Raw genomic sequence first — 24,673 nt, 5'->3', positions numbered from 1 at the left:
CTGGACTGCCTAGAAAGGCCTGATGATGATGACGCTTGGACTGAACCTCGCTTGATTTATTGGGTCTTGATAGAAGATTGGATTGCTTCACGACTTCAAACGTCGTCTTGTTTTTGTTGAAGATGAAAATTTTGTGATAAAATTCCTCCTGTCAAGATGAGGGGGAGGGGTGAGGAAGGAAGGCACCACAAACCTACCTGGATCGTGCCTGCCTGGACACAACAGCAATGATTGCAAATTGCATTTCTAACCTTGTGTGCGACAAGTGGCCAACTCATTCTCATCTCCAGGCACCCAGGGCAGCTGTGCGCCGAGTTTGGCTGGATGAACGTGATAATTCGATAGGATCAATATGGCGTGCTTGATAGCCTTTTTCATCATTTGTAGATCGACTCCACCTGGACAAATAATGCCAGGGCCCGACCAACACCAACACCCCCTAGGGTCCCGATATGACGCAGCGCCACCACAGAGAGGGTTGCCATTTCCTACCAATCATATTGATATGATGGAATAAGCGGTCTCGTGCTGTACGGAGTACGGAGTACCGTATATATGATAGCCCATTATTTCATGTGACTTGAGTATTTGAAGCCTTGCTGGATGCATCTTTTCAAAAACGCCACAAATGGTGCAATCGTCGAGATTCCACTACTCCCTAGTAAGTCGTCGCTAGCTTGTGATACTACCTTCCCACTCCCATCCTTGAGTGGGAATGGTGCAAGCAAAGTCGTATGCAGCTTGACATACTACCAACCAGATTGGCCCCAGCACAGGAACAAGAGATTTGCAACAAATTAAGAGAAATGGCAACATGACAAGAGCAGATAAGCCAGACTAAGCTTGCAGGCAAGTACGAGGTAAAGACTTTGTTCTGGGACGAACACGACTTGTTGCAGACCTTGTCCATTCCAGACTCGAATGGCCGACTAAGTAGTGCCTTTCCTCAGGCTGAACATTGTCCAATATCCGACCTTTGCCATGGTCATGCTTGACCCTCCGAGGGTGGCAATTATACAACGAGCACATAGGGGGTGGTGACAGTCAAAGCAATCACTGTCGTCAACCTGGACCCCCTCCTGCGCAACAACATCAAGCAAGTTGAAAAAAATCATATGATTCCACCGTTGTCTATCTTGATGAGGAAAGCATGCCTGTCTACGGGTTCGGGTTTCGATTCGAACCAATGACGACCCGCGCTCCACAGCCGCAGGCTATTCACGACCATCCCCCCGTCATAATCTAGAACAAGCTAGGATGCATCCCAGGATATCATTGTGCAGAACCAACCCCTAAAACATGCAACGCCAGTCTTTGTCCTGATGCCCAGGACTGTATTCACTGTGCAAAACCAACGCCACCTCAATGCTGTTGCCCATTGCCCATCCCGTGTAATGTCCGAGGCACAGGGACACGGGAGAATAAGGGCCCATAATACCACTCGTCGCCTCCGAGTGCCGAAATACAATGGTTCTGGCACGTGTTGTGTGTCAACGAGTCATGTTGCTTCTTCGTTCCTCGATCGTTTTCTCGTTGCGTTGAACACATCACAGTCTGGTTCGTATATTGGTTCGTTTATTGCGAGGCACACTGCATCCTCTCAGTTCCAGGTGGTAGGTCATCGTCGTCGTCATTCATGCCCGCTGCGCCATGTGCACGAGCATGTTGGCGGGGATCAACGTCTTCCAAGTCGTAATCTTCCACCATGCTGTCACCAGGAGGCAGCTTTTGTTCCATTCGAGGAGGGAGAACTTGCTCCAGCAGTTCCAGATTCTGCAGTTGTGTCTTGTCGGGGAATTTGACGTCGAATTGGATGTATAGGTTGCCGAAATCGTGGTGACGATAAGATGGCATACCTTGACCCTTAATCACTTTGATCGCACCTGATTTTCTGTTAGTCCGTTATATTGCCATCAACGTGGACACACTCACCAGGCGTGATAGGTTCTCCGGGGAAAATATTGACGGTCAGCCACCGGTCATCAAGATGTTCGATGTAAATCTGTCCACCAGCCAACGCCGTCAAAAGATCAATCTCAGCATGATAAAAGAGATCGTCTTGTTTGCGCTGGAATCTTGCATGAGGCTTCTGTTCAATCTCAAAGACGACGTCACCGGGCAGCACACCCGGCATCTGGTCACCTTCGCCGCGGAACTCGACCTTCTGCCCGCTCTGAACACCACGGTCGACGTGCACATGGAGCACCTTTCGCTCCACCACCGTCTTCTTGCCCGCGCACTTCTTGCATCGATCACGTTCGCGGATAGTCTCACCCTCACCCTGACAATCCGGGCAGATGGACTGGAAACGCTGGATCATGGGACCCATTTGACGCATCATGGTCTTCATACCAGCACCGTTACAGCCAGGGCAGGTCTTGACCGCACCTTCTTTGCCACCACGACCGTCGCAGGCTGCGCAAATAACGGATTTCTGCAGGGCCAGTTTAGAGATCTTTCCGCGATAGATGTCTTCTAATGAGACTTTGTGGACGTGGGAAATGGTTCGAGCTTTCTTCGGGCCGGTGTCACGCATGCCACCGCCGAACATGCCTCCAAAGGCGGAGCCACCACCGAAGAATTGTGCGAACAAGTCTTCGGCAGCCATGCCACCGCCTCCTGCACCTTGTTCAAGACCTTCTTCTCCATATTGATCGTAGATCTGACGTTTCTGAGGGTCGGAGAGGACTTCGTAGGCTTTGGACAGATCCTTGAACTTTTCAGCGGCGTCCGGGTTATGTGCGTTCTTGTCTATGGGTGACATGTCAGTTGACGATTCTTGAGACTATATGTTTGGCAGTCAGAAACCTACCAGGATGATGTTTCAAGGCACCCTTTTTGTAGGCTGTCTTGAGTTGGGCTTCGGTGCATGTGATATCCACCTGATGACAGGCATGTTAGTTTTCTGGTTGTTGGTGACATCAAGGCAACCTGAGTAACATACCCCCAGGATCTCATAATATTTGGTCTCTTTGACCATCTTGGTGAAGCGATTGTATTTATGGTATCAGACAAGTAGGCGGGACTAGGTAGATACTGCGGGAGGTTGGAAAGTTGGTAAGCTGAGATTGGAACCTGACTCGCAGGAGTGGGACAGATCGGGAGGATGTGGGTGGTGATGAGTCGACGGAGAGTAGAATGTTTCAGATAATGACTCCACGAGCAAAAGGGAAGACAGGTTTCTTGTACAAGGAGAGAGAGGTCAAGGATTGGAAATAAAGTCTTGCAACACTCGTGAATACCTAGTTAGTTGGAGGCAACAAAACGCAGACGAGGCAAGTTACTTCAATGGCAGTAAAATATAACCCAACCAAGGAGCAGCCAAAGTCAGTGAAAATGGCAAAAAGCCAGGGCTCATGCAGGCCAACTACGCGGTCCCTCAACCTGGTTGGAGGCTCACAAAAGGCTGAACATGCCAAGACATCTGCCGCCTTCGATCGGTTTCTATCCGTTCGGTCTTAGCGAATTTCTGTTCCGAAGCATTCTGTAGGTTATCATTTGCCCTGGCCATTACTCCGTATTGTCATCGTGATGTGATTTTGGCCCCTCTACTTAGTCTTGTGTAGACTGGAGGGGTATGTGTGTCACTCGTTCAACATGGTGACTGGTGATTGTCAGCTTACAATAATATGAGTATCGAAAGATGATTGTTCTGGGTGAATTGATTCGTCATGGTATTCTATCGTCACCTTGCAGATTCTTAAGCATTGCCGTCGGACGCACCTTTCTCCGATATGTGGGCAACCTCAAGGCAAGCAGGCAAAGGCCGTTGTCAGTGACAGGCAACGCAGGCAGTCTGCATATCATGCGGAAAACATGCGGAAAGCCTAACCGTGCCTGACCCAACCTTTAGTTTGCCCCCACCTGCACACAACAAGCGTCATTCCAGCCCGAAGGTGTCACTGTTGTCCATGGCCACTCGTGTCACTTTAAAGGAGGCATTGGAGGATCAGGCACTTTGTCTCACAATCAAAAATCAAGCAAATACAAAGAATTTAATTCGAAATATATGTCTGAGTCGGGCGCTCAAGGCTACTAACTTGGCTAATAATCACATACTCGCACAAAGTTGAATCAACAAGCCCAAAATCGTCCCCTGGTCCCTGGTACCCAGTGACCTCTTACTGCATTTCCACCCAATCTCCTTCCGTGGTACTGCGAGGACACATACCTCAGGGATCCTCTTCGAGCTCCTCGTCTAGTCGACCACGTCCATTGACGAGATCCCTGCCACCAGCAAGTCGGCTCGTGGCCCTCGCTTCATGAATCCTTGCGATCGCTCGATATGTCTTGGCTAGACGTTTGTAGTCTCCATTCCTCTCATATTCGTCTGCAAGCTGCTTGTAACACTCTAGGGCATGAACTCCATATGCTCTTTCGCGCCCTTGCTGCTGAGAAGTCGGGCTCAAGCCATCAATGCTGCGGCGTGCTCGATCAAGTTCTTTCGACTCAGAGGTTTGCGAGTCGCTGTCCTTGCCAGGCCCGTGGCCATTGGTTCGTGTTTTGGCATTCGTCGTGGCACCAGCTGCGCCCGTGGAGCCATGCTCCGACTCAGACGAGGTAAGGAGGTCTACCAGTTCTTCAATCGTGCCAACAAGTTCTTCCAATGCTGTCCAAAGCGCGTCGTCCGGTTGATTCGCGATCGTCTGGAATAGATCCAGCAGTTCTGCAATAAAGAACTTCCGTCCCATGGCTTCGTTGGCCGACACGGCTTTGGCCTTGAGAGTTGTGTTCAACGCACCAATGATTTCTGTTTCCACAAGTTCCAGATCCTCGCTGAGTGCCCACTCGCTGATGATCATGGTTTGCAAAATTTCTACCGCAACTTTCCGCAATCCTTCGTGCATGCTCAAACAAAGGCTGATGACTGGTCCAACAAGGCTAGGGACATATTGTACCTGATAGCCTCCTAACTTGCGTATGTTGTACCGGCGTTGATCATCAGCTGTTGCTTCCCATCCTAAGCTCTCCCAGCTCCTGCGAAGCAACTCGGCTCCATGTTGTCGCACGTCACCGGCAATCTTCCACACCGCCCGTCTCTTTTGTTCAGGAAACAGCTCCAGAGTGAGCGCCGGCGAAGATACAAGATTGATCAGTGTATCAAGGAACGACTTCCATAACTGCATGTCGAATGATTCAGCATCCTCAGGTGTAGGTAGATAGTATGAGACTAGAAGTGTCGAGAGATGGTCAAGTATAGTGAGGGCTGAGGCATGATTGTATATGTGTAGACTGAGCCACGATGACGGGCAAGCGTCATTCTTCAACAACGACCGCAATACCGTCAATGTCGACAATATGTATTCGGACAAGTCTTGTTGTTCAAGCTTCGGGGCGGTAGTTGGTCTCAATTTCGCAATGGCCGAAATGAGAGCAGACAGCTCGAGAAGAGCCTCGTCAAATTGGTCGTTGCTTTCAGCCGGTTTGCTGACCAGTGGATATTGCTCAGAGAACAGGAGCGAAAGGGCCCATTTCTTTGTCGGGGGCTCACTTGAGATTGAGCAGTATGCGGAGATGAGCTTCGGCATGAAGTCCTGCAGATGATGGGTTGGGAACCGCATCAGTTGGGCGACCACCGAACAGCTCAACCGCACTTGTTCATGCCACACATCTGTGACGGAATTAGGTGACCAGCATGGGTTGAGCCATCTGACACAGTTCTCGACTAGAAGCTCCTTGTCTTGATCTTCAACCCAGATCTGGTCCAATTTGGTGTAGTTCAAGATCAAGACCAGCCTGAACAAGAACAATTTACCTGTGGCGCCGTCGCAAGAATCGATAAAGTCAATCGCGATCTGCATGACTTCTTCTCTGGAGAAGGCAGGTAACAATTCTGGTAGCCAGGTGTGGAACTGTTGAACTAGAAGAGTCTTGCTTCCCACTAATGCCGCTGTTTCACTGCGCATCATCATCTGCAATCCAAAAAGGATGGCTTGCATATCTTCCCTAAAGTGCGAGTACTTGTCTTCAACATCTTTCGCCTGAGTCCCAAATCGCCGCTGCTGGTATGAAGTGATGACAATCTTCATAAACATTCGCCCAACTTTGAAAAGCGCTCTCATATCTCGGGCACTCTGAGGGTCAGAAACACTTTGCAGGAGTCTAGTAAAACTGCGTATGAGTCCAGATGCAGCATAGGGAGAGCGGAAGTTGTTTTCGGTATACTGATCCACCAGAGGGCCCAAATTGTACCTCCTATCATGGACAATTCCCAGAACGAAGACGATATCGTTGAATATCAGGTCCTCAAACTTTGATTCGCCCGACTTGTGAACCAACACCCCAAACAAAGCGTCCAGGACTTCCCGGAGTTGTTTGACGATTTCAATTTCCGGGACAAAAGTGACCTTCTGTAGAATATCCAGCAGTTTCACAGATGATTGATGCTTCCAGCTGATCAGAGATGCCAGTGTACGATCCTGAGAAAACTCGGTACTGCACAAGACTGTCTCCACTTCGACTGAGGCAACATGTGTCATTGCACCCTCGAAGACGGTCTTGTAATTGGCGTTGTTCCAGGGCAGGGAGAGGTAGGCCCCCTTGCCCTGGATAATGCTAGACGTGACTTTGTCATAGGCATGGAGAATTAAAGAATGGCCTCCATCGCTGATGAAGGCCTGCTGATCCCACAGAGGCATCCAAGCCAAAGCGAAGGGGAACTCCGGGGCGTCTGCTATGCTCAACACAAGATGACTGTCACTGACCTTGTTGGTCGGAATGCGGAGACAAAGGGTCTGGTCCCATCGAGAATCATGCTCGACGGCATTTGTGCGAAACGCCGTTACACCCGCTCCGTTTGATGATGGGAAGATACAATGTTCGACACGGCGGCCAGAAGAATCTCGGACCTCCATGGTCAGCTGCAAATTCTTTAGTGCAGTATTTCTCAGTGGTGCGATACCAAGTTCCGGGTGTGACAGGTGAGCGTTTGGGCCGACAAGAGCCTTGTTGAGTCTGAAATAAATGTCATGACGGGGTTTTGAGGGGGCTTCTGAAAAGCCCATCTTCTGTGTCTTGACAACTAAATGCATCGAGGTCGGATTGTTCTTGATAAGAGTGTCTGCATCTGGCGCAGCGAACGATGTGAGTTTAATATTGACCGAAGAAACTCTGTTTGAAATCACAAAGTTCTTGCCCGAATGATTGAGGAGCTGTGCTATAACGGGGTCATCTTCCAGACCTTTCTCGTCTTCGCGTTGAGGTGAGGCCCAGATGGTTATACTCTCCTCAATCGAGCGATTGTTCCTCATGATCTCGGCGACGTCCAAGATCCCCACTCCCACAGTACGGGGCACTGGCGGTGCTGGCGGTCTGTTCGGAGGTGGATCTTCCTCGTCCTCTATGATAGTCGGTGTGGAGGCTCTGGCAGTTTGAGGCGTGACACGACCATTCTGGCCCAATTGTGGTCGTTCAGCATTCTTCTTCTTCCCAAAAAGCAGACTCGATCGCCGCTTGTTAAGGGACAACTGTCTTTGACTTCGAACTGTCCCATTTCTTGATGGCGGTCGCTCCGCTACGACTTTCCTGGCCTTGCGTGGGGCTTCCGGCACCACTACCTTGGCGACTAGATATAGCTGACCGTCGGAAGCAATGTCTCGAGAACCGAGATCAGAGAAGAGAGTCTTAATCTTAGCTGAAGCAAGAGATGTGAATGCCTCGGAAAAAGAAGATACCGTGCCCTCTTCGTTCTTCTGATACAACGAAAGGCTCACAGTGACTTGGTCCAAGTCTGAACCAGCAACAGATTTAACTTCCAGTAGTGCATGGTGGAGAGAGGTAACCTTTGACTTTTCTGCTGGTGTGCCATCGAGGACACCCATGACTGATTGTAATTTGGTGACCTCAATCGCCGAATCCTCTGAAGTTAGTAACCGACCATGCTGGTGAGGATCTCTGACAATGATGTCGCCACTGAGCATCTTATTGCCTCGAGCCAAATCCCATACCGCCTGTTCTCGAACTCCTATTCGTTCCTGGGTCGTCAGAACATCATTCAGCAATTCTCGTCGAGCGTAGTCCAGACGTGTGGAGAACTCGGACATCTTGTCGAGCAGCTGATATTCCCGTCGTAGGACGAGATCAGGCAGGTGGAGAATGTACCATTCTCTAAGACAGCTGGAGATCTCATCCACCAAGGGTTCGGCGGATGATGTTGGTGATTCATCGCCGATTTTCAACATTGGCACTGGGGCAGGGGGCTTTGGCTGCCCTGCCTGCTTTGGGAGAGGGGGAGCCTGTCCCAATTGTTCGCGAATATCGATACAGCATCGCGGGAAGATGCCAGAAAATACGCGAGCATCGGAAATGGTGCGAACTCCAGAGGTTAGAGAGGATAGTAACGTTGGAGGTGCTACTAGATAACCCCGACACCAGGAACCATCTTTCCCGCCTTGCTCGATCACATAAAGCTGATCGCCAATTTGAAGTGGAAGCTCAGCCGGCGACGAGGATGGTTGAAAGGGATAAATGGCAACCGCGTATGACAGTGGCAAGGGCTGCCACGGCATTGTCACAAAGCCTTAATTGCGAAGCTGAGCGGCTAATATCAATTTCTGATTTCGGTGACAGTGTACACGGCGGCAGTGATGCTGACTTCCAAGATGGTAACTGGCAGTGGATCGGGTCCAGGGGCCAGTGCGCCGCGTCTCCGCATTGACTTTGATAAGCTGGCTGGAAAATGGGTCAAGCTGTGATGGAGGGAAAGTGACGGTCACGGAGGTTATGCCAGGTGCTGCAGGCCAGGATTCTGATAATTGTTGTTGTTGATGTGCGGGAACCTCAAGGGGAAGGGAATTTTTCGTGGACGGGTTTGCGACGACGAGACGCGTGTAAGCCAAAAAGTCAGGAATTGTCGTGTGAAGTGTAAAGTGGCTTTCTCAATACGAGGTCCCAGTTGGTCTCAGTGGTTCCCCCTCTCTCCTCCCAATGCGGCGGTGCTGATCTGCTGCAGTCCCAGTCAGTAGTAGTAAGTCAGTCTGCCAATTCCTCCAGCATGTCCAGAGGGGGGCCGAGGGGCGCCAACGGGGAAGGGTAAGGGTGGTCGCTTGCAATTTTAAGTGAAGATGACCCCTCGACGAGGTACCTGAGGGGCTCGGTTCGGCGATCTGTTTAACCATTTTTAACCAGGCTTGAGCTGCTCCAGTTAAACCAGTTCCAACCCAACCAGTTCCACGTTCGGGATTCTCGTCCTGATTGCTTCATTGGCCACCTCTGGTTGGAGAACCAAGCTCCAGGACTCCCAGGCCTACAGGGACACTCAAGGCTCTGAAGATGCCGTGGATGCCTAAGTTTCGACCAATGGCCACCAGTCCCCTCACCTGCAAGGCTTCTTGATGTATGCGGATGCCCAGCCGCCCTGGGGCTCTAACTGCAGGTGGTTGATTCAGCCTGCAAAAACCTACAATTTTCACAATGTTTGAGGTTCATCATCTCGCTTTGTTTATTTGTTCACTATCGCCTCTACAAACAGATCCTGTTCCACCATCACCCCACCACCCTCCACATCTCTTGACGTGATCTGTTTCATGCCGTTTCTGGCAGGCCTTTTGTGACAACTATCTCCACCGGGAGTGAACATCCAGACACCTTCGTTCCCTTTGTGAACTCTTCTAGGTAGAGTCCATCTTCAACTACACATCATCCTACCACTCGAACTCGGCAATCCCTGCAAGACATCCAGACGCACACTCAAATCGCCCACCAAACCTGCTGACGCAATATGGAACCTGTGGTCAATGTCCTGTTGGATTCATTTCCGGGCCTGTCGCTTCCTCCTACACTTTGTCTGCCCTTGCCTGCATCGACTTCCCTTGCAGACCTCTTTTCCTCTATTCGACATGTCCTGCCGAAGCCTTTCCCCACCGAGACTCGTCTCGTTTTGACTTCGACGTCCAACATTCCCATTTACGATACCCCTTCAGTGACACTAGGCGATCTCACATCGCCATCTACATCATGTCAGGATGCTGGGAGCTCCTCATTCCTCTCTTTACGCCTCTCGGCGCCTCTTGTCGGTGGCAAGGGAGGATTTGGCTCTCAACTGCGAGCTGCAGGAGGACGTATGTCTGCTCGCAAAAAGCGTCAGAATGCTGAAGCCGCAAATGGTAGCGCCCGGAACCTGGACGGACGACGGATGCGGACCATCACTGAGGCGAAGAATCTAGCCACCTACCTGGCCACAAAGCCTGAGATGGACAAGAAAGAGAAAGAAGAAAGGCGCAAGCGATGGGAACAAGTCATCGACCTAGCTGAACAGAGAGAAGCAGACATGAGGGCAGGTAAAGGTCCTGACGGCCGACGGAAGGGACTTAGTGACCAGTGGGTCGATGAGAAGGAAGAGGTGGGTGAGAATGTGAGGAATGCGGTCAAGCAAGCCATGTTGGCGATTGAGACCGAGGGTAAAGGCAAAGGCAAATCGTCCTCGCGGCAAGAAGATGAAAGTAGTGGAAGCGGAGGGTCGGCCGGTGCGAGTGAGGAGGATAGCGAAGAGGACGATGTCATGGAACTTGATGGTTCGGAAATGGCCAGGCTAAGGGAGGAAGCAGAAAGAGGCGATGTAGATGCTATCTGGGTTCTGAAAGAACGTCTCAAGATTCCGTCGCATCTGTTGCCTGAGGCTCGGACTCAGCCAACAAGACGATTTGCTGGGTTTGATGATGATGACGATGACGATGATGACGAGTCTGATGAGGATCAAGATGATAAGAATAACAAGGGCAAGCAGAAGGCGATCCCAGCTTAGGATAGCTTTCCGCACAATAAAATAAAATGATACTGGGAGATGACTCCTAAGACGATATCTTTTCTCTTTAGCATTTGCTCAAATCTGTTTTCATATATGCAGCGATCTGTTTATCCCTCTGCCAAAATGTGGCACTTCTCATATCTACGAATCCTCTCTCTTTTCTTTCTCTCTAGTTTTGTCCTCTGCGCTCGGTCTTTCCAGATTGTGTATATCCAACCCATTCAGCTTGAATCTACCTCCAAGCATAGTCCAATCAACGAATCCTGAAGTCTTCATTCATTGATGTAACGAACCTCGACTCCTCCTTCTCATCCCAGCATTGCCATCTAATCGACTCGCTGTCCGTTCAGGTCCAGAAGTCGTACTCAACTCATAGCTCTCACCCCTCTCCAACGAATCCTCCACCACAGCAATCTCATCATCACCATTGTCATCTGACCCTGGCGTCGTCGTCCCACTCTCACCATACGCCCCACCCACACTTTCCATCACAAACGGACCCGCCGTCGGCGCATCCAACGCCTTCAACTCCTCCTCTCGAAACCACTTGGGCATCAACCAGGTCCGCAAGGGAATCAGCAAAATAATAAAAACCGGAAACCCAATCGCCGCAATCGTCTGCGAAATTGCAAACGTGGCACCAAAACCAATCAACTCCAACGACACAAAAACCCAAATCGAACTCTGTCGATCTAATCGCGCAAGCGGATCCGATGAACTAGTCAATTCCTTATCTCGCAGGAGATACAATATTTTCTGCGTCACTCCATTGCCGACGAGTGCTTGCATGCCCATCACGAAGAACAGACCGGCGAGAACACCCTGTGGAATGAGGTGCAGAACAATTAGTAATGGGCCGGTCATGGTGACGAGGAAAAGAAGGCCTTGGGCGAGGTTGGAGACTCGTTGTTCCACCACGTGGTCTGTGACTCGGATGAGATGACCGGATGATTTTTCGTCGACGACTTGTCGAGTCACGCACAGGGATTGAGTATGGAAGGGGGCTTGCGGGATGAGGCCGTTGGGGAATGGTATGCCGAGGAGACCGGCGATGCCGGTGGTCAGGCCAAGGAGGAATATGTCCCAGTGGAAACCGGGGGGTTTGCGGAGCGGGAATTCGGTGCCTTGGGCGATGAGGGAGGAGACTGTGGATCAATCGAATCATTCGTTAGCAATGTGTTGTTCGATGGATGATTAATGAATGGGTGGATGGATGTTTATATAATTCCGATTGGAAGAGGAAGACAAGTACTGACCGTTATGATCGAACCAGAACAATATCGTCAGGAGAATGGCAAACGGCATCGCCAGGAATACATCACCGACACTCATATTCCAGAAATGGACCAACCAACCACGATCCGTCGTTGGAAGGAATGCCTTACTCGTTGGCAAAGTCTCAATGACCACATCCCTCATATGTCCAATATGAACGAATCCAGTAAAGAAAATAATCGTCAAAGGCGTGCCATAATCCTCGATGAATTTCCTCACATGGCGTTGGAAAAGGTTGCTTTCTCCAATAAGGCCACATCCGTATGCGAATCCAAGAACGAGGAGACTGACCATGATGGAGACATATGCACTGTCGGAAGCAGCCAATTCCCATTGTCGGGTCAAGACTTGGATACCTTTTTGAAGATAGATGAATGCGACGTAGAAGCCAAAGGTATCGCAGCTGAATCTGGTGATGTAGGTCAGGGCGTTGCAACTGTTGGTAATGGCGAGGATCCAGTGCATGATCAAGGACCAGATTCCAATCCAGGCCATAAAGGCGAAGAAGTCGGTTCCACGGGGTGTGACGATGTCGTAGACGGTGTAGGAAAAGACGGTAATGGGGCCAGTTACGCCGACGATGACTAGTGGTTGGGCTGCGAGACAAGCAAAGACGACACAGCCGAGGACTGAAGCTAATAGGACTTCGTTGACGCCATAAGAATTATCGGTTTTGGTGAACATGTCGAGAGAGAAGGCTAGGGCGGGGAGGATGCTGATGGATAGGATATGGTTAGTATTTTTGAAAGAAATGAACCGAACACCTTCTCTTCCCAACGGCTATGGGGACAATCCATCCAGATCACATATGTGTTTTGACCTACTTACTTTGCAAAATACATATACACAGTCGCAGGGACAACTCTATAATCCCAAGCATCACTCCAATCGCTCCAGTAATATGGTGCCCTCCTCCTGATATCATCCAGCACGCCTTTGAACCAACGAATCTTGTACCATTTTGCAACTCGACGGTGTGACGTTCGAGTCGATTGGCGCGTGACATGCTCAGAGAGACGTCGAACTTCCTCAGCATCTGGGGCCGAGCGATTCGAGTGGAATGACGCCTGATGGGAATATTGCCATGGCTTTCTCCGCGTCGACGAGGAGGATCGACGATGAGGAAAGGTGCTAGAGTCATGGGCGGACGAAGGGCCGGCGGTATGATGAGAAGTAGAAGGAGGAGTCATGTTGCCCGATTCAGTTTCACCTGTAGATAATGAAATACACTGCGAAGTGGTAGTCTATCGTCCATCGAAGGACCAGGAATACTACAGTGTAGTTGCAGTCTGCGGAGGCATATCGTGCCGTCCCACGAAGATGCAAGATGCGGCGGTGAGATGACCAAATTGTAGAAGCGGTCAAAGGTCGCTGCAGCTCACAATATTCGCCACGTAGGACCATGCATTTATCTCTTTCGATGAGGAAAGCATTCTTTATATTGGGGAGAGAGTTTCAGGATTTGCGGTAGGGCGGAGAGGATGATCGATACCGGCTCAAAGGGAGAATTAAATGTGGCGGAGGTCGCAGAGTTGAGTTCATGGTTCAGAGTACAGAGTTCACAAAATGTCAATCAATGACGAAGGGCGAAACGGAGCCAATGACGCATTTGCTTGGCTCAGGCTTGATGAACGCTTGCTTGACGCGGGGAATGAATCCGTTGGTTGGAGATATCATCTCATGGATTTAACTCGGAAAGGGTCGTGTGTACCACGATATTGCGGGCTTGTGACGAAAAAAATGACATGTCTACGAAGTTCAAACTGACGTTCATGTACCCGTCTCCAGACATCTCCGTCCTATTCGTATTCAGATCTGAGGCGATTGGCGATTGGAGATGTCATCACGGGACTTTGAATCGGAAGTGGTAGTCACGTGCACTATCAGTAGTGGTAGACTCGGAGCGGAGAGAAAATCATCCGAAAATCATCCAATTGGTCATCCTTCCTCGTGACTTGCTACCAAAATGACATCAAGTCTCAAGGACATCGATTAGTAATTCACGGAGTACATAGGAGCACCACTCTCCCTCAACAATGAAACGACTCCTACAACTTGGATCTCATATCACGCCTCGATTCGCATCAACAATGGCAGGAAGAAGACAACCCGATATCACGCTCTACACAGACGCAACTCCCAACGGGATCAAAATCACCATTGCTCTGGAAGAGCTGGGTATTCCATACAAGCTCGAGCACATTGATATTTCCACCAACCGACAAAAGGAAGACTGGTTCCTTGAAATCAACCCTAATGGCCGCATCCCCGCCATCACCGATACATTCTCTGACGGATCAAAAATCCGCCTGTTTGAAGGCGGCAGCATCCTCCAATATCTGGCCGAACAATACGATCACGATCACGTAATCAGCTATCCTCAAGGCTCGCGCGAAGCATACGAAGTCAACAATTGGGTATGGTGGCAAGCAGGAGGGTTGGGACCCATGCAAGGTCAAGCGAACCATTTTGTTCGTTATGCGCCTGAGAGGATTAAATATGGAATGGATAGGTATACGAATGAAAGTCGGAGATTGTACAAGGTGTTGGAGAATCATCTGCAGAAGTCAAAGTCGGGGTTTTTGGTGGGGGATCATATCTCGATTGCGGATATTGCGGCGGTGAGTTGGGTGATTTATGCGGGGTGGGCGGGCGTGGATATTGATGAGTTTCCGAATGTGAAGAAGTGGGAGGAGATGTTGTATGCGAGACCGACGGTTAAGAAGGGTTGTGATATTCCTAAGCCGCTCAAGATTAAGGAGTTGCTTCGTGATAAGGAGAAGGTTGAGGAACATGCCAAAAAGGGGAGTCAGTGGATCATGCAAGGGATGGGTGAGGATAAGAAGTGAAGCAGAGTAGAGAACCTAAGTAACTAGGTACCTGAATAGGTAGTGACACTGCCACTGCTATCGATCTACTGAGCATGAAGAGAGATACCTAGGTGTTGTAATGTTGATACAACAAGGCTGGTCAGGTATCAACATCGTATTTGGTATTGTTCAGAGTCGTTTTGGATGTAGAGCGGCAAGACCTCATATCTAAAATGCTCACAAATCTGGCTGTTCTACAATAGCATCCCGACGATGGACCCCGAAGTCATCGTAATGTTGTTGCACACAAGGCTGTGGGTGGGTATCGGTATCGCTCGAGAGCAAGCCAAACGTCATAGGGAGTCCAACGCCCAAACCAAGACAACTGCAAGTATGTCTTGTCTCTCGAAGCGCGGCCACCGTGGTCACCGACCCCAGTTGCGCTCTAAGGAAAGCGTACGCACATGCAGGATAATGGGGGGCCACAAGAGTCAATGCTGGTTGACGCTAGGACTGGGACTGGGACCTCTGTCGTGAAAAATTTCCGCGGAGACAGCCCTTAGCAAAGCAAAGGCTAATTTGCATTTTTCCAGTAATGAACCTCCGTCTAACTTGACTGCATATGTTTTCGGCTATTCTCGTTTCTGAGAGCATCATCTACTGTGTGTACAGTAGCTTGCAGTGTCCTGCAGACCCACTAAGTGGCCGCTTGCTAGTACGGCTCTTTCCGATCATGGCACTATCGCCGAGGAGGGATCCATCTTGACGCGGTGTAGGCATCCAGTTGTATCGAGAGATAGGCTGAGTTACATCTTGTGACCCCATAGCAAACACCACATTCGTTTTTTGACGCGCTGACGTACTCGCCGATCTGCAAAAACAAACATCTCATTTCTTAAAGAGCCTTGCAAGGTGGGTGGCTGAGTGGAGGCCCCGGACCGATGCCACTTCGGATGACAACCCAGGAGAACATTATGACAAGGCTGAATGGCTGAGCTGCCAACCCTAGAAGAAGCCTCAGTATTATGGAGACGAACCTTATTGAGAATGACACCCGGACGAATCAACTCGTGGCTTTAAGAAGGTGGATAACGTGGAAAGTCCCGAAGCCGTTTGCACGGAGGACCTGCACGCCTTCTCATTTGGGTAAATGGGTACCAGTCATAACAGAAGGGCGGTCAAAGGACTCCTTGGGATTTTGCAGATTGAGACAACGGGAGTCTCAAATCTCGATCGTGCCAGAAGAGGTCTGGTGAAAGTGAAGTGGAGGTGGCAGGGTGGGTGACAAACGAAGGAGGCTTCTGCTTAGTTTGTTCTTCGAACCTTCTCTTGCATCATCATCCGGACGGGAGCTAGCAGGCCACACAGGCTAAATGTGTGATAGGTCGACGGGGTTGGATGATGCTCGCTTGATGGAGGGCAGTAAAGTAGACCTGTGGGGAAGAGCTAGGCGGGTACGTAGCGCCCATGATGGTGTCTGTGAGCTACGTAGGCTTGTTTGGGAGCGTGGGTCTCTGGATGTCAATAGGATCAATGTGTGAACAAGGCTTCACCAGACACCACATCATCGCCAAGTTCGCCGACCTGCCAAGGACTGGTACCAGGGAGCATGGATAAGCTCTCGAGGACTTACTGGTACACGCAGCGTGTCCTGTGATGAGCGGGGCTGTAAATGTGACGAGTGCTTCGACGTCAATGTTGTTTGTCTCGTTGTTCCAAGGTCGAGGCAGGATGGAGCAATGAGACAATGTGATAGGACAAGCTTCGATTGACTCTGATTGATAAGATGCTGCAATTCTGCCAGGTGTCATTTAGGCATAGTGGTGTTTCTTGTTTGGGAATGCGCTTTGAGGAATGCCGATTGACCGTGAAGTAGGAGAAGCAATGCCAAGCCTTCCCCTTTGGTATAGTGATGGGCTTAGTCGGATGATCAATCGCTCACTCAGCTTTCTAGCGGGCCTTCTCAGCAACAGTGCTCAAGCAACATGCCCCGGATGAAACTGATCGAGATCCATTGATTTAAGCCATTGGACTCGGTCAACGGCATCCATCTCATCGGTGACACGGCCATCGGTAGGACGATTTGCACCGTGAAAGAACCGTGTCCACACCGAGAAGCCCGGATCTCAGAGTGGTGTCCTTGATTGTCTCTCAAGCTTCGGTCTTGACTCACGTCTGAAACAACACATACTACTGGAAGGATTGCACCCATTAGGATAACGACTTGAGCTAGCCCCCGCTCGTTGTACTTTCAGCAGACGAACGATGATGACCCATTTTCGAGATGTCGTGCATATTCACTGTGACACACGTAAAGAGCCCCGATATCAGAGGTATCTGAGGCCAAGATCGCTCTCAGGGCTTCGATGTTGACCGAATTCGAGGTGTGAGACACTTACTTAGTTTGATCGTGGAAAATCGCTCTCATCTTGGCCCCTCGAAGCTGTTTCATTCTCAAAACACACTCGCCGTAGTGATTTCCCAGATCTACAAGGCTGGGCTAATTCAGGAAGATGGGGGCATAGACTTAGCCCAAGGCGTGCCTCCAAGCTCATCACTGCATAGTACAACCGCATTCCAAAAGAGCTCACCGCTGATGGTTGTATTCTGCCTGAGTGTCTCGCCGGCGTTCACCCATTCGCATGCATCCTGAAGCCTCGACGGTTGAGTTCATGCGAGCCTCGTCGGTTAGAAGTTGCAAGAACAGGTAGGACAGGCCCACGAATCTTAGCTGCCCAAGGTTTAGGTTGATGTCTCTTGTCGGCTAAAAGGGCCTGATCAATTTCGAGACGACGGTCATGTGGATCAAGTGGAACCAGAAGAAGCAGAGTGTCGACCCCCAACTGACGCGTAGTGCGTAGCGTGCAGGGCGTAGTGTGCAGTGAAACGAAAACCCACCGCTGGAGTTGCAGGGCGACAGGGCAGAGGCGATAGGCGCCTGTTGGTCAAATTTGAGGGGCCATCGACATCATACCTGGCGGCACACAACTTCGGGATCATTATGATAGGGTCAAGCCAGAGCTCTCATCTTCTCGTAAGCAACTTGGTGAGCCAGCCGCGCAGGACAGTGTTGCAGCAGTGGTAAGCGCTGGTAGCATCATGACGAGGTTGCAGAAACATACGTGACATTCAAATCCCGTGATGCGTAGTATTGTCAAGGTCTTGCAGGCCATTGAGAGATTGTGAGGATGCATCTGTAGCATCATCAGTCAGTTGTTGAGGCGATGAATCCCAACACTGAAAATTCGTGAAGATCCTTTGGCGTGCTGACACCTTGGAGGACATCTTAATATTTGGGTAACTTAGCCGAACTTCGAAGTGAAGTCACGTGTATCCAGATCACATGTAACTTGGTCTAGACCTTTTTGCCAATCTTTGGCACGTGCCCAATAGTCAGCATGTCCAACCACCCAAGAAACGAGCTATGAGCGTCGATCTTTGGGGGAATCCCCGAGCTTGACAAGTGAGTCCCCGTCGCCCGTCGCCCGTCGCCAGTTACCCCCGTTGGAACCTACCTACCATGACTAATTCCCCCTCCCTCGCTTTAGAAATTCACTCAGACTCGGATAGACTCCTGCCCAAAAGTACTCGGAAGGTATACCTCTTCATGCATCGGATCTTGTAGCGAGAGCACACATGCATCATGTATCTTGAGGTTGATCGACAAGTCTTGCGCATAAGGCAAACCAAGTATTGTCGTCAATCAGGCCTTCGTCGACGACGACAAACAAGGCTGGTCAAATTAAGTTGTCCACACTGAATAATGTGAACTATGTACGAGCTTACAAAAGCAGAAACTTGGGGGCCAGTAGGGTCACCGCGATCGCGATCGTAGAGGGGGTATTGGGGGCCCACATTGGTCCTGTGCCATCTGTGTGGTCCTCACCAAGTCAAATCAATGCTGCCGTAAGCACAAAGTCTCTAGGGAACAGTGGGTTTACCAATGACGCTACACAAATTCCGTGTGGACAAATCATTTGAATTTGGGATTTTCTGACTGTTCGTGCATCAGAACGAAGGGGCCACCTTCCGAATTAAGTCGAGATTAATGACTTTGACTTTTGCACGTGTGCACTTTGCAAAGACGCGATTATGTACAGCATAGCAGTAGAGCACTTCGAGATAGAAGTGTAGAGATTGGAGACGGTGACAAACGGTGTTGATGGAACCCAGTCTCGACCGGAACCACGGAAGAAAATTTATTAACGCTTGGGTCACGCGTGAGTGTAGAGATGGATTGTGCAGTGCACATGGACATACGGAGTAGATAGTACGAGAGTCTAGAGGTGATAGTGTAGAGAGGCACGAGAGAGCACTTCTGTCCAAGCTTTTTGGGGCCCGAACGTAGGCGACTTTTCTGGGTGCGTAGGTACTCGCTCGCTCGCTCTCGGAGACAAAATCGTCCTCGAGCCGGCATTCTCGACCTTGACCGTGCATGGCCGGGGATAAGGACACAAGGCCACACACAAAAGTTTCTAAGGAAAACAGAAGTAAGAGTCATCCTTAGCTAGTAGTAGAAGGGCTAGGATTGGCGGACGAGAACGGGCGGGGCTCGGGTTTCTTCGGCCGTACAAGGCGTCCGAGGTGCCGACGATCACTAAGGGAAGCGAATCCGAGGCGCCGATGATCTGCAGACCCTGAAGTCACGCCTGACAAAGTCATCAAAGTCACGACAGTTATGTTTGTGTGTTCCAGAGTATGGGGAACCTTGTTCAAGTGTGTACGAAGAGTGAAAGGTGGCATTGTGGCTTGATGGCGAAGGGTCACGAGTCGAGGAGAAGCATGAAAAAGGAACAGTGAGGAATGAAGATTGAGATCATGTGTTTGTTTGAGATATTATAATCATATTTTAGTGTCTCGACCTGGAAAGCAGGGAGAGCTACCTAAAGTAAAGTGTACATGAGTAGAGTCATTGAGCATTAGCTTATCGTACGACTTTGACTTGGGTTACCGCTCAAGCGAATTGCTTCCACAGGCTGGCGCTAAAGGCCACGACTACTGCTTCTGCAAACGATTGATGGTGCCTTTGTCCTTGTGTTCGATCGGCTGGTGCTGCTGAATGGAGTTCTCCGTAGAGATATGTAGACATGATTGGAGTATTTGTTTCCAATGTGAAATTAAAAAACCCAGGGCGCCAATGCTCATTCGTATTTGTCGTAAAGAATGCCGTTCGCTAGAAACGCTCATATAAATCGCTCGCAAATCAGATCTCGAGGGCGGTCAATCAGCCTGCTCAATAGGCAGCGATTATGGTTGGCTGTTGCCTCGAGGGGAGGTAGAAACCTTCTTGGACAAAGGTCTCTGAATCTGCGGGTGATAATGATTGTGTTTCTTTGGCATCGTAGAATGAGGTGGTGGCGATGGCCTGTCGTTGCTTTTCGCTAAGCACGTCGAATGAGATTGTAGGTGGGGAAGATGGCATTGATTCATCTTCAGAGTCCGAGTCCGAGTCGAGGCTCAACTCGGGAGGAGAATGTCGCGAGGCTGTGCGAGTCAGGGTGAGGTCTTGTGTTTCTTCGTCGTCCATCTCGGCGTCAACTTCCATGGAGCTCACGTTGGAGGTCCATGATTCCTCGACCTCATCCTCTGATTCTTCGTCAGAGGAATCAGCATCCTCGGCTTCCCAATCGGCTTCAGGTTCCTCGACAATGGTCTCGACATGTCGTGGTCGCTCCTCCTCTTCATCTTGTGAACCGGAGACAATGTTGTTGAACCACCGTTCTTGCTCCTGTTCGGCGTTGGCCAGGTCAAGCATCAACGAGTCGAGCATGTTGGCGTGTCCGACCAGGAGTCGGAGATCGTGATCAGGCCGGGAAGCCTCCTTGGAGAGCTTACCACGGGCACTGTGAGCAAGGAAGTAAGTTTGAGTGATGCTCATCTTCTGCTTCTTTGCTGGGCGGGTGTAGATGGATTGGGTTGATGATTTCTTCGCTGGAACAGCGGAAAAGCTGATGGTGGAAGGCATTTCGACTTTTTTAGTGGCTTCTGATTTGTGAGTCACTTGGTGGGGTGGCACTGATGGTCGGTTATGTTAGGCTGGGATGGAACGTGGCTTGCAAGCAAGGCTGTTCTAGGCGGGGCATTCAATGTCGATGTTTGATGTTTGATGTTTGCCTTGTTGTATTGTTGGATGGTGATGATGGGAAGGAAAAGCCTGGGCCGAAAAGAGAGGGCCTGGGGATTCTTTTGTAAAGCACGGGGCTGAGATCAGATGGTGGCATAAACGTTAGGATATTGAGTGTGCCTGAGTAAGAAGCGAGCGGGTAGTCGTAAAGGCCGAAGAATGAGGATCCCTGTCCGCACCCTGGCCCCTGCTGCTGGGTCCTCCTTCCTCATCGTCGGCTCCACTGTCAGGATGGGTGGACTTAACGCATGACCGACCCCCCTGTCAACTTCGTATTTACATTCCGTGGCCAGCGGTGCTACGTTAGCCCCGTCCGGAAAACGTACGATTTCTCAGCCAGATTGACCCGCCCACCATGACCCTGTTGTCTCGTCAGGCGGTGACCGCGATGATTGTGCATGAGGTGATGACACTCTGCACTCTCTACCTTTTTGGTACAGTCGGAATTCTTGTCAAGACACATCCCGACCGTAAGTTGAGTCCGCGGGCAACTGGCACTGGGCACTGGTCATTAGGCATCTCGCTGCTGGCCCTGGAGTTAAAAACCGGCCCCGTACGAGTATTATTGCCCACCTGCACTGCATTATTACGGCTGCCTGACTTTCCAGGCGGCGCTGCCTGTCACTCGGATGGTTTTTTCACCCGTCTGCCTTACCCACCGCCAAATTTCACTGCCCGAGGTGTCTTCTCACTGCCCTGCTATACCCTGTCTGACGCTGCTGGCCTTGCTGGCCTCGCAGGTCGGCCCCGATACAGAAATAACATTAACTTAGTATTTTTGGTCGAACCGGTGACTTCGTGTAATCGTGTATCCGGTCTCCCACTGATGCTTTCGACATTCCATTTCCATGGAGCACCTGCAATCTACGGAGTATCTCAGGTCACTTTTCATTTCTCTTACAGTGCTTAGTCGTATTTTGGAAACACGTATTTCAGCTTCAAATTTGCATTGCTGTTTGAGGGTCCACCAACAAGTAATAATGACTACCAATGACTCGATTTTGGTGGTGTTGCCCTTTGTGATTACTAGGATTTGCAATAACGGCGGGCTACTACAATCCACCTCGTCATGTCTGGACTCTGTTTGCTGAGAAATGCAAATCGTTGTACCAGAAACCTTGGGGAAAGCCAATCAGTGGTCTGTCTAGGGGGTTGGCTTGGTCAGCCCGCCTATGGCCTCTGGCCTATGGCTTGTGAAATTGTCACCTAGAAGTGTAACCTCCAGTAATGATGATGCCTCTTTGGGCGCTATCCCTCCCTAGGCAATCAAGCCAGCTCTCGTAAGCCATTTTCACGCTGCTTCGAACCAGTTCCACGGTTCCCCACGACTTCCAAACACATGCAAATACCTGAAGCAGCGATGGGGTGTAATTCCGTCATTCTACTTGTCCTTTACTGAACTTTCCTCAAGCAGCACTTCTACGTATCAAGTGAAGTTGCCTCATTTGGTTACTCCCCTAAGCCCAGGCTTCGTGTTGTTCCAGCCTCACTGTGTGCCCAATCGACATGCTGCACTGCATTGCTCAATTACAATTTGTCGCTTTGTGCATCCAGCTGCTTCCCACCTCCATCCTCGTATTCACCTAATGTACAGTCTGCAGCTGGTATTTTGGCTCCCCGCAGTTCTACCAGCCTTATCATTGCATCTGTTGAGCACCTGGAATATTGTGACGCTGACTATTAACCCGGAGATTCACCACGGCTAAATGCCATTGTGCACTCTATTGCATTGCTTTTTCTTTGGGTTTCACCTGCTCCTCGTAAATACCCACGTATTCATCGAACCACTTTTACCAGGCATCGACGTTTCGACCTGAACCTGTGACAGACACGTGCAGTCATTCGTGTTTCGTATCCGGCTTGACTCTCGTTATGCAGCGACTGCGACAGTGGTAGCCTAACCTTAAATCTCAATAACTTTGAGAGGATCGAGTTATGCTGAGCATGATGGCTGTGATTGGTGGATATTATTGAGCCTGGTTCGTCCGTGGAGCTCGGACAGTCGGGCGATTGATTGATTGATTTCCTACCTGCAATCGGCCGACTTCGTACCTTGGGGGTCCTGGAGTCGGCCCAAACCAGTTCCACGCACCGGGCATAAGATGGCCCGGCCAAGCACTTTTGCGAGCGCTCCTCGCTTATGCTTTTGCACAAACGTATTCCCAGCCAATCGCTAAGCTCCTCCCAATCCCCAGGCCGACTTAGATTGATCTGTGTCTTCCGGGCGTAAGATCCCCTAGAAGGGCCATGGAACAGTTAAACCCGTGAGTCGGAGGAATATTATTACCTCCAGATTGCCTATTCGTGAAACACCCCAGACCAAGTTTAAATCCTGAAACTACCAACCATAGGACGTACCATCTTTATCCCCGTATCATCCTCGTGATAACAGGTCCTCCGCGGGGACAATCCAGTTCGCGTGTTATATTTTGGGTATCTGGCAGAAGCCGTAGCTTCTGGCCGTTTGCAATAACTGCACATGATGTGCTTCCTTCTGAGCCTTCATTTTTAGTTTGCATTGACACGTTTCAAGCGTGGCTTCCCTGGACAATTGGCATATCCTTAGAAGCATACAAAGCAGTTAGAACGCATGACTCGCACAGAGCACCCAAAAAGGCATGACAATCCAATCGAGCTTAAAATTGTGATGCCTGGCCGCAATACTGTGGCTTGGGAGGAATTGCAACGTTAGCTCACCCCACATCCCGCTTTGTGCACACAAAGAAGCCAATACTCGTTGAGCACAAGCCTTATGCCTTCCAAATATGGAAGTGTTCTCGAAGGATGAACTGAACTTGGCAATCTTTGTGGCTGGCTCCTTCCACTCATCTCGTGGCTTCCGTCCCGTTAGTTGGTGCCTAGCCGCTCCACCCTTGATTGGACAATCGTATTGTCGCGTCTCCTGCCGCATTGACAGAAACCATGTACTTGGAAAGATCAACCCCGCTTGCCCTAGAGACTGGGCAGTGCATTATTCTTAGAACACATACAAACACGTCCACAAAAAGTATCCTCCCGTGCCTCCCTCGTACGCATACGTGCCATGCATGATGCATGATCCACGCAGCATCACATTCTTTGTCTTTGTGGCTGTACAAGACCCAAACACAAATTCCCCAGGCAACGTCGATATTCTGACTGAAAAATGAGTCAGAGAGTTCCACAGAGAAAGTGTCTTAATTCTGTGCCACGTACTTTTCACGTCTACTCCATATATTGCAATCAAAAAGGTTATCACCGACTTCCAAACCAGGCACCAGGAACCAGGATGTATGACTCTCAAGCTTCGACACAATATCTCACCTTGCCAAATGCAACCACGGGATACGCACAAGGCTTAAAATCCCTGTCGCGGTCAGCTTCTGTACTTTTGCTCGCCTCTTGAGCTGGTTGGACCCTTGATTTCCACATAAAGGACACACCGACAATCCTATGGTGGAGCTTGAACTTCCACGCCCGTGAGATCGCTCATCCCGATGCCAGGGAGCTTGAGCCGCATACCAGATTCATTTCGTACTGGAAAGGTGAGACGCCTGAGAGATGCTGCTGACCACCATCTCCGCCAGCAACTCCATTGGATCACGTGATATACTCATGTCCTTTGGTCTGCTCCTCGCCATCTTACAGCCGGGCCTAGGCTATACTGGGATGTTGAGCTATCTCTGTCTGCATACCGCGCTTACTTGACCAAATTCAGTAACCTTGGAGCATCGACATGCC

At 50.2% G+C, this 24,673-nt stretch overlaps 7 protein-coding genes across 11 annotated transcripts; 2 read left to right on the top strand and 5 right to left on the bottom strand.

Annotated features, from left to right (window-relative positions):
• Positions 1-1,097: 1,097 nt before the first annotated feature.
• PV10_01273 (chaperone DnaJ) lies at positions 1,098-3,357 on the bottom strand. 5 transcript variants are annotated; one of them, XM_016365455.1, is made up of 4 exons: positions 2,945-3,357; positions 2,813-2,882; positions 1,933-2,751; positions 1,098-1,883 (listed from the first exon to the last, which is right to left on the bottom strand). In XM_016365455.1, exons 1-4 carry the CDS (start codon positions 2,978-2,980, stop codon positions 1,576-1,578), a joined length of 1,233 nt encoding a protein of 410 aa, XP_016229104.1. In that variant the 5' UTR covers positions 2,981-3,357; the 3' UTR covers positions 1,098-1,575. The 5 variants fall into 5 exon arrangements, with proteins under 5 accessions (XP_016229104.1, XP_016229107.1, XP_016229106.1 ...); XM_016365458.1 differs by having other exon boundaries at positions 2,813-3,357; XM_016365457.1 differs by having other exon boundaries at positions 1,933-2,882.
• A 655-nt stretch (positions 3,358-4,012) lies between these two features.
• Positions 4,013-8,799, bottom strand: PV10_01272 (uncharacterized protein). Its single transcript, XM_016365454.1, has one exon. It carries the CDS (start codon positions 8,505-8,507, stop codon positions 4,173-4,175), a length of 4,335 nt encoding a protein of 1,444 aa, XP_016229103.1. The 5' UTR covers positions 8,508-8,799; the 3' UTR covers positions 4,013-4,172.
• Positions 8,800-9,423: 624 nt separating this feature from the next.
• Positions 9,424-10,798, top strand: PV10_01271 (uncharacterized protein). Its single transcript, XM_016365453.1, has one exon. The coding sequence runs from the start codon at positions 9,719-9,721 to the stop codon at positions 10,739-10,741; it is 1,023 nt and encodes a 340-aa protein (XP_016229102.1). The 5' UTR covers positions 9,424-9,718; the 3' UTR covers positions 10,742-10,798.
• A 3-nt stretch (positions 10,799-10,801) lies between these two features.
• On the bottom strand, positions 10,802-13,542 carry PV10_01270 (uncharacterized protein). The gene is made up of 3 exons (XM_016365452.1): positions 12,848-13,542; positions 12,001-12,734; positions 10,802-11,889 (listed from the first exon to the last, which is right to left on the bottom strand). The coding sequence occupies exons 1-3, from the start codon at positions 13,207-13,209 to the stop codon at positions 11,021-11,023; spliced, it is 1,965 nt and encodes a 654-aa protein (XP_016229101.1). The 5' UTR covers positions 13,210-13,542; the 3' UTR covers positions 10,802-11,020.
• Positions 13,543-13,997: 455 nt separating this feature from the next.
• Positions 13,998-15,181, top strand: PV10_01269 (uncharacterized protein). The gene has a single exon (XM_016365451.1). The coding sequence runs from the start codon at positions 14,056-14,058 to the stop codon at positions 14,866-14,868; it is 813 nt and encodes a 270-aa protein (XP_016229100.1). The 5' UTR covers positions 13,998-14,055; the 3' UTR covers positions 14,869-15,181.
• Positions 15,182-15,287: 106 nt separating this feature from the next.
• Positions 15,288-18,060, bottom strand: PV10_01268 (uncharacterized protein). Its single transcript, XM_016365450.1, has one exon. The coding sequence runs from the start codon at positions 16,638-16,640 to the stop codon at positions 16,314-16,316; it is 327 nt and encodes a 108-aa protein (XP_016229099.1). The 5' UTR covers positions 16,641-18,060; the 3' UTR covers positions 15,288-16,313.
• Positions 18,061-19,648: 1,588 nt separating this feature from the next.
• PV10_01267 (uncharacterized protein) lies at positions 19,649-21,040 on the bottom strand. Its single transcript, XM_016365449.1, has one exon. The coding sequence runs from the start codon at positions 20,792-20,794 to the stop codon at positions 20,063-20,065; it is 732 nt and encodes a 243-aa protein (XP_016229098.1). The 5' UTR covers positions 20,795-21,040; the 3' UTR covers positions 19,649-20,062.
• Positions 21,041-24,673: the final 3,633 nt, after the last annotated feature.

The sequence above is a fragment of the Exophiala mesophila genome (assembly GCF_000836275.1).
Source record: "Exophiala mesophila strain CBS 40295 unplaced genomic scaffold supercont1.1, whole genome shotgun sequence".
Classification (NCBI taxonomy): Eukaryota; Fungi; Ascomycota; class Eurotiomycetes; order Chaetothyriales; family Herpotrichiellaceae; genus Exophiala; species Exophiala mesophila.
The sequence above is the reverse complement of the archived record's forward strand: the minus strand, read 5'-3'. Positions and strand labels throughout refer to the sequence as shown.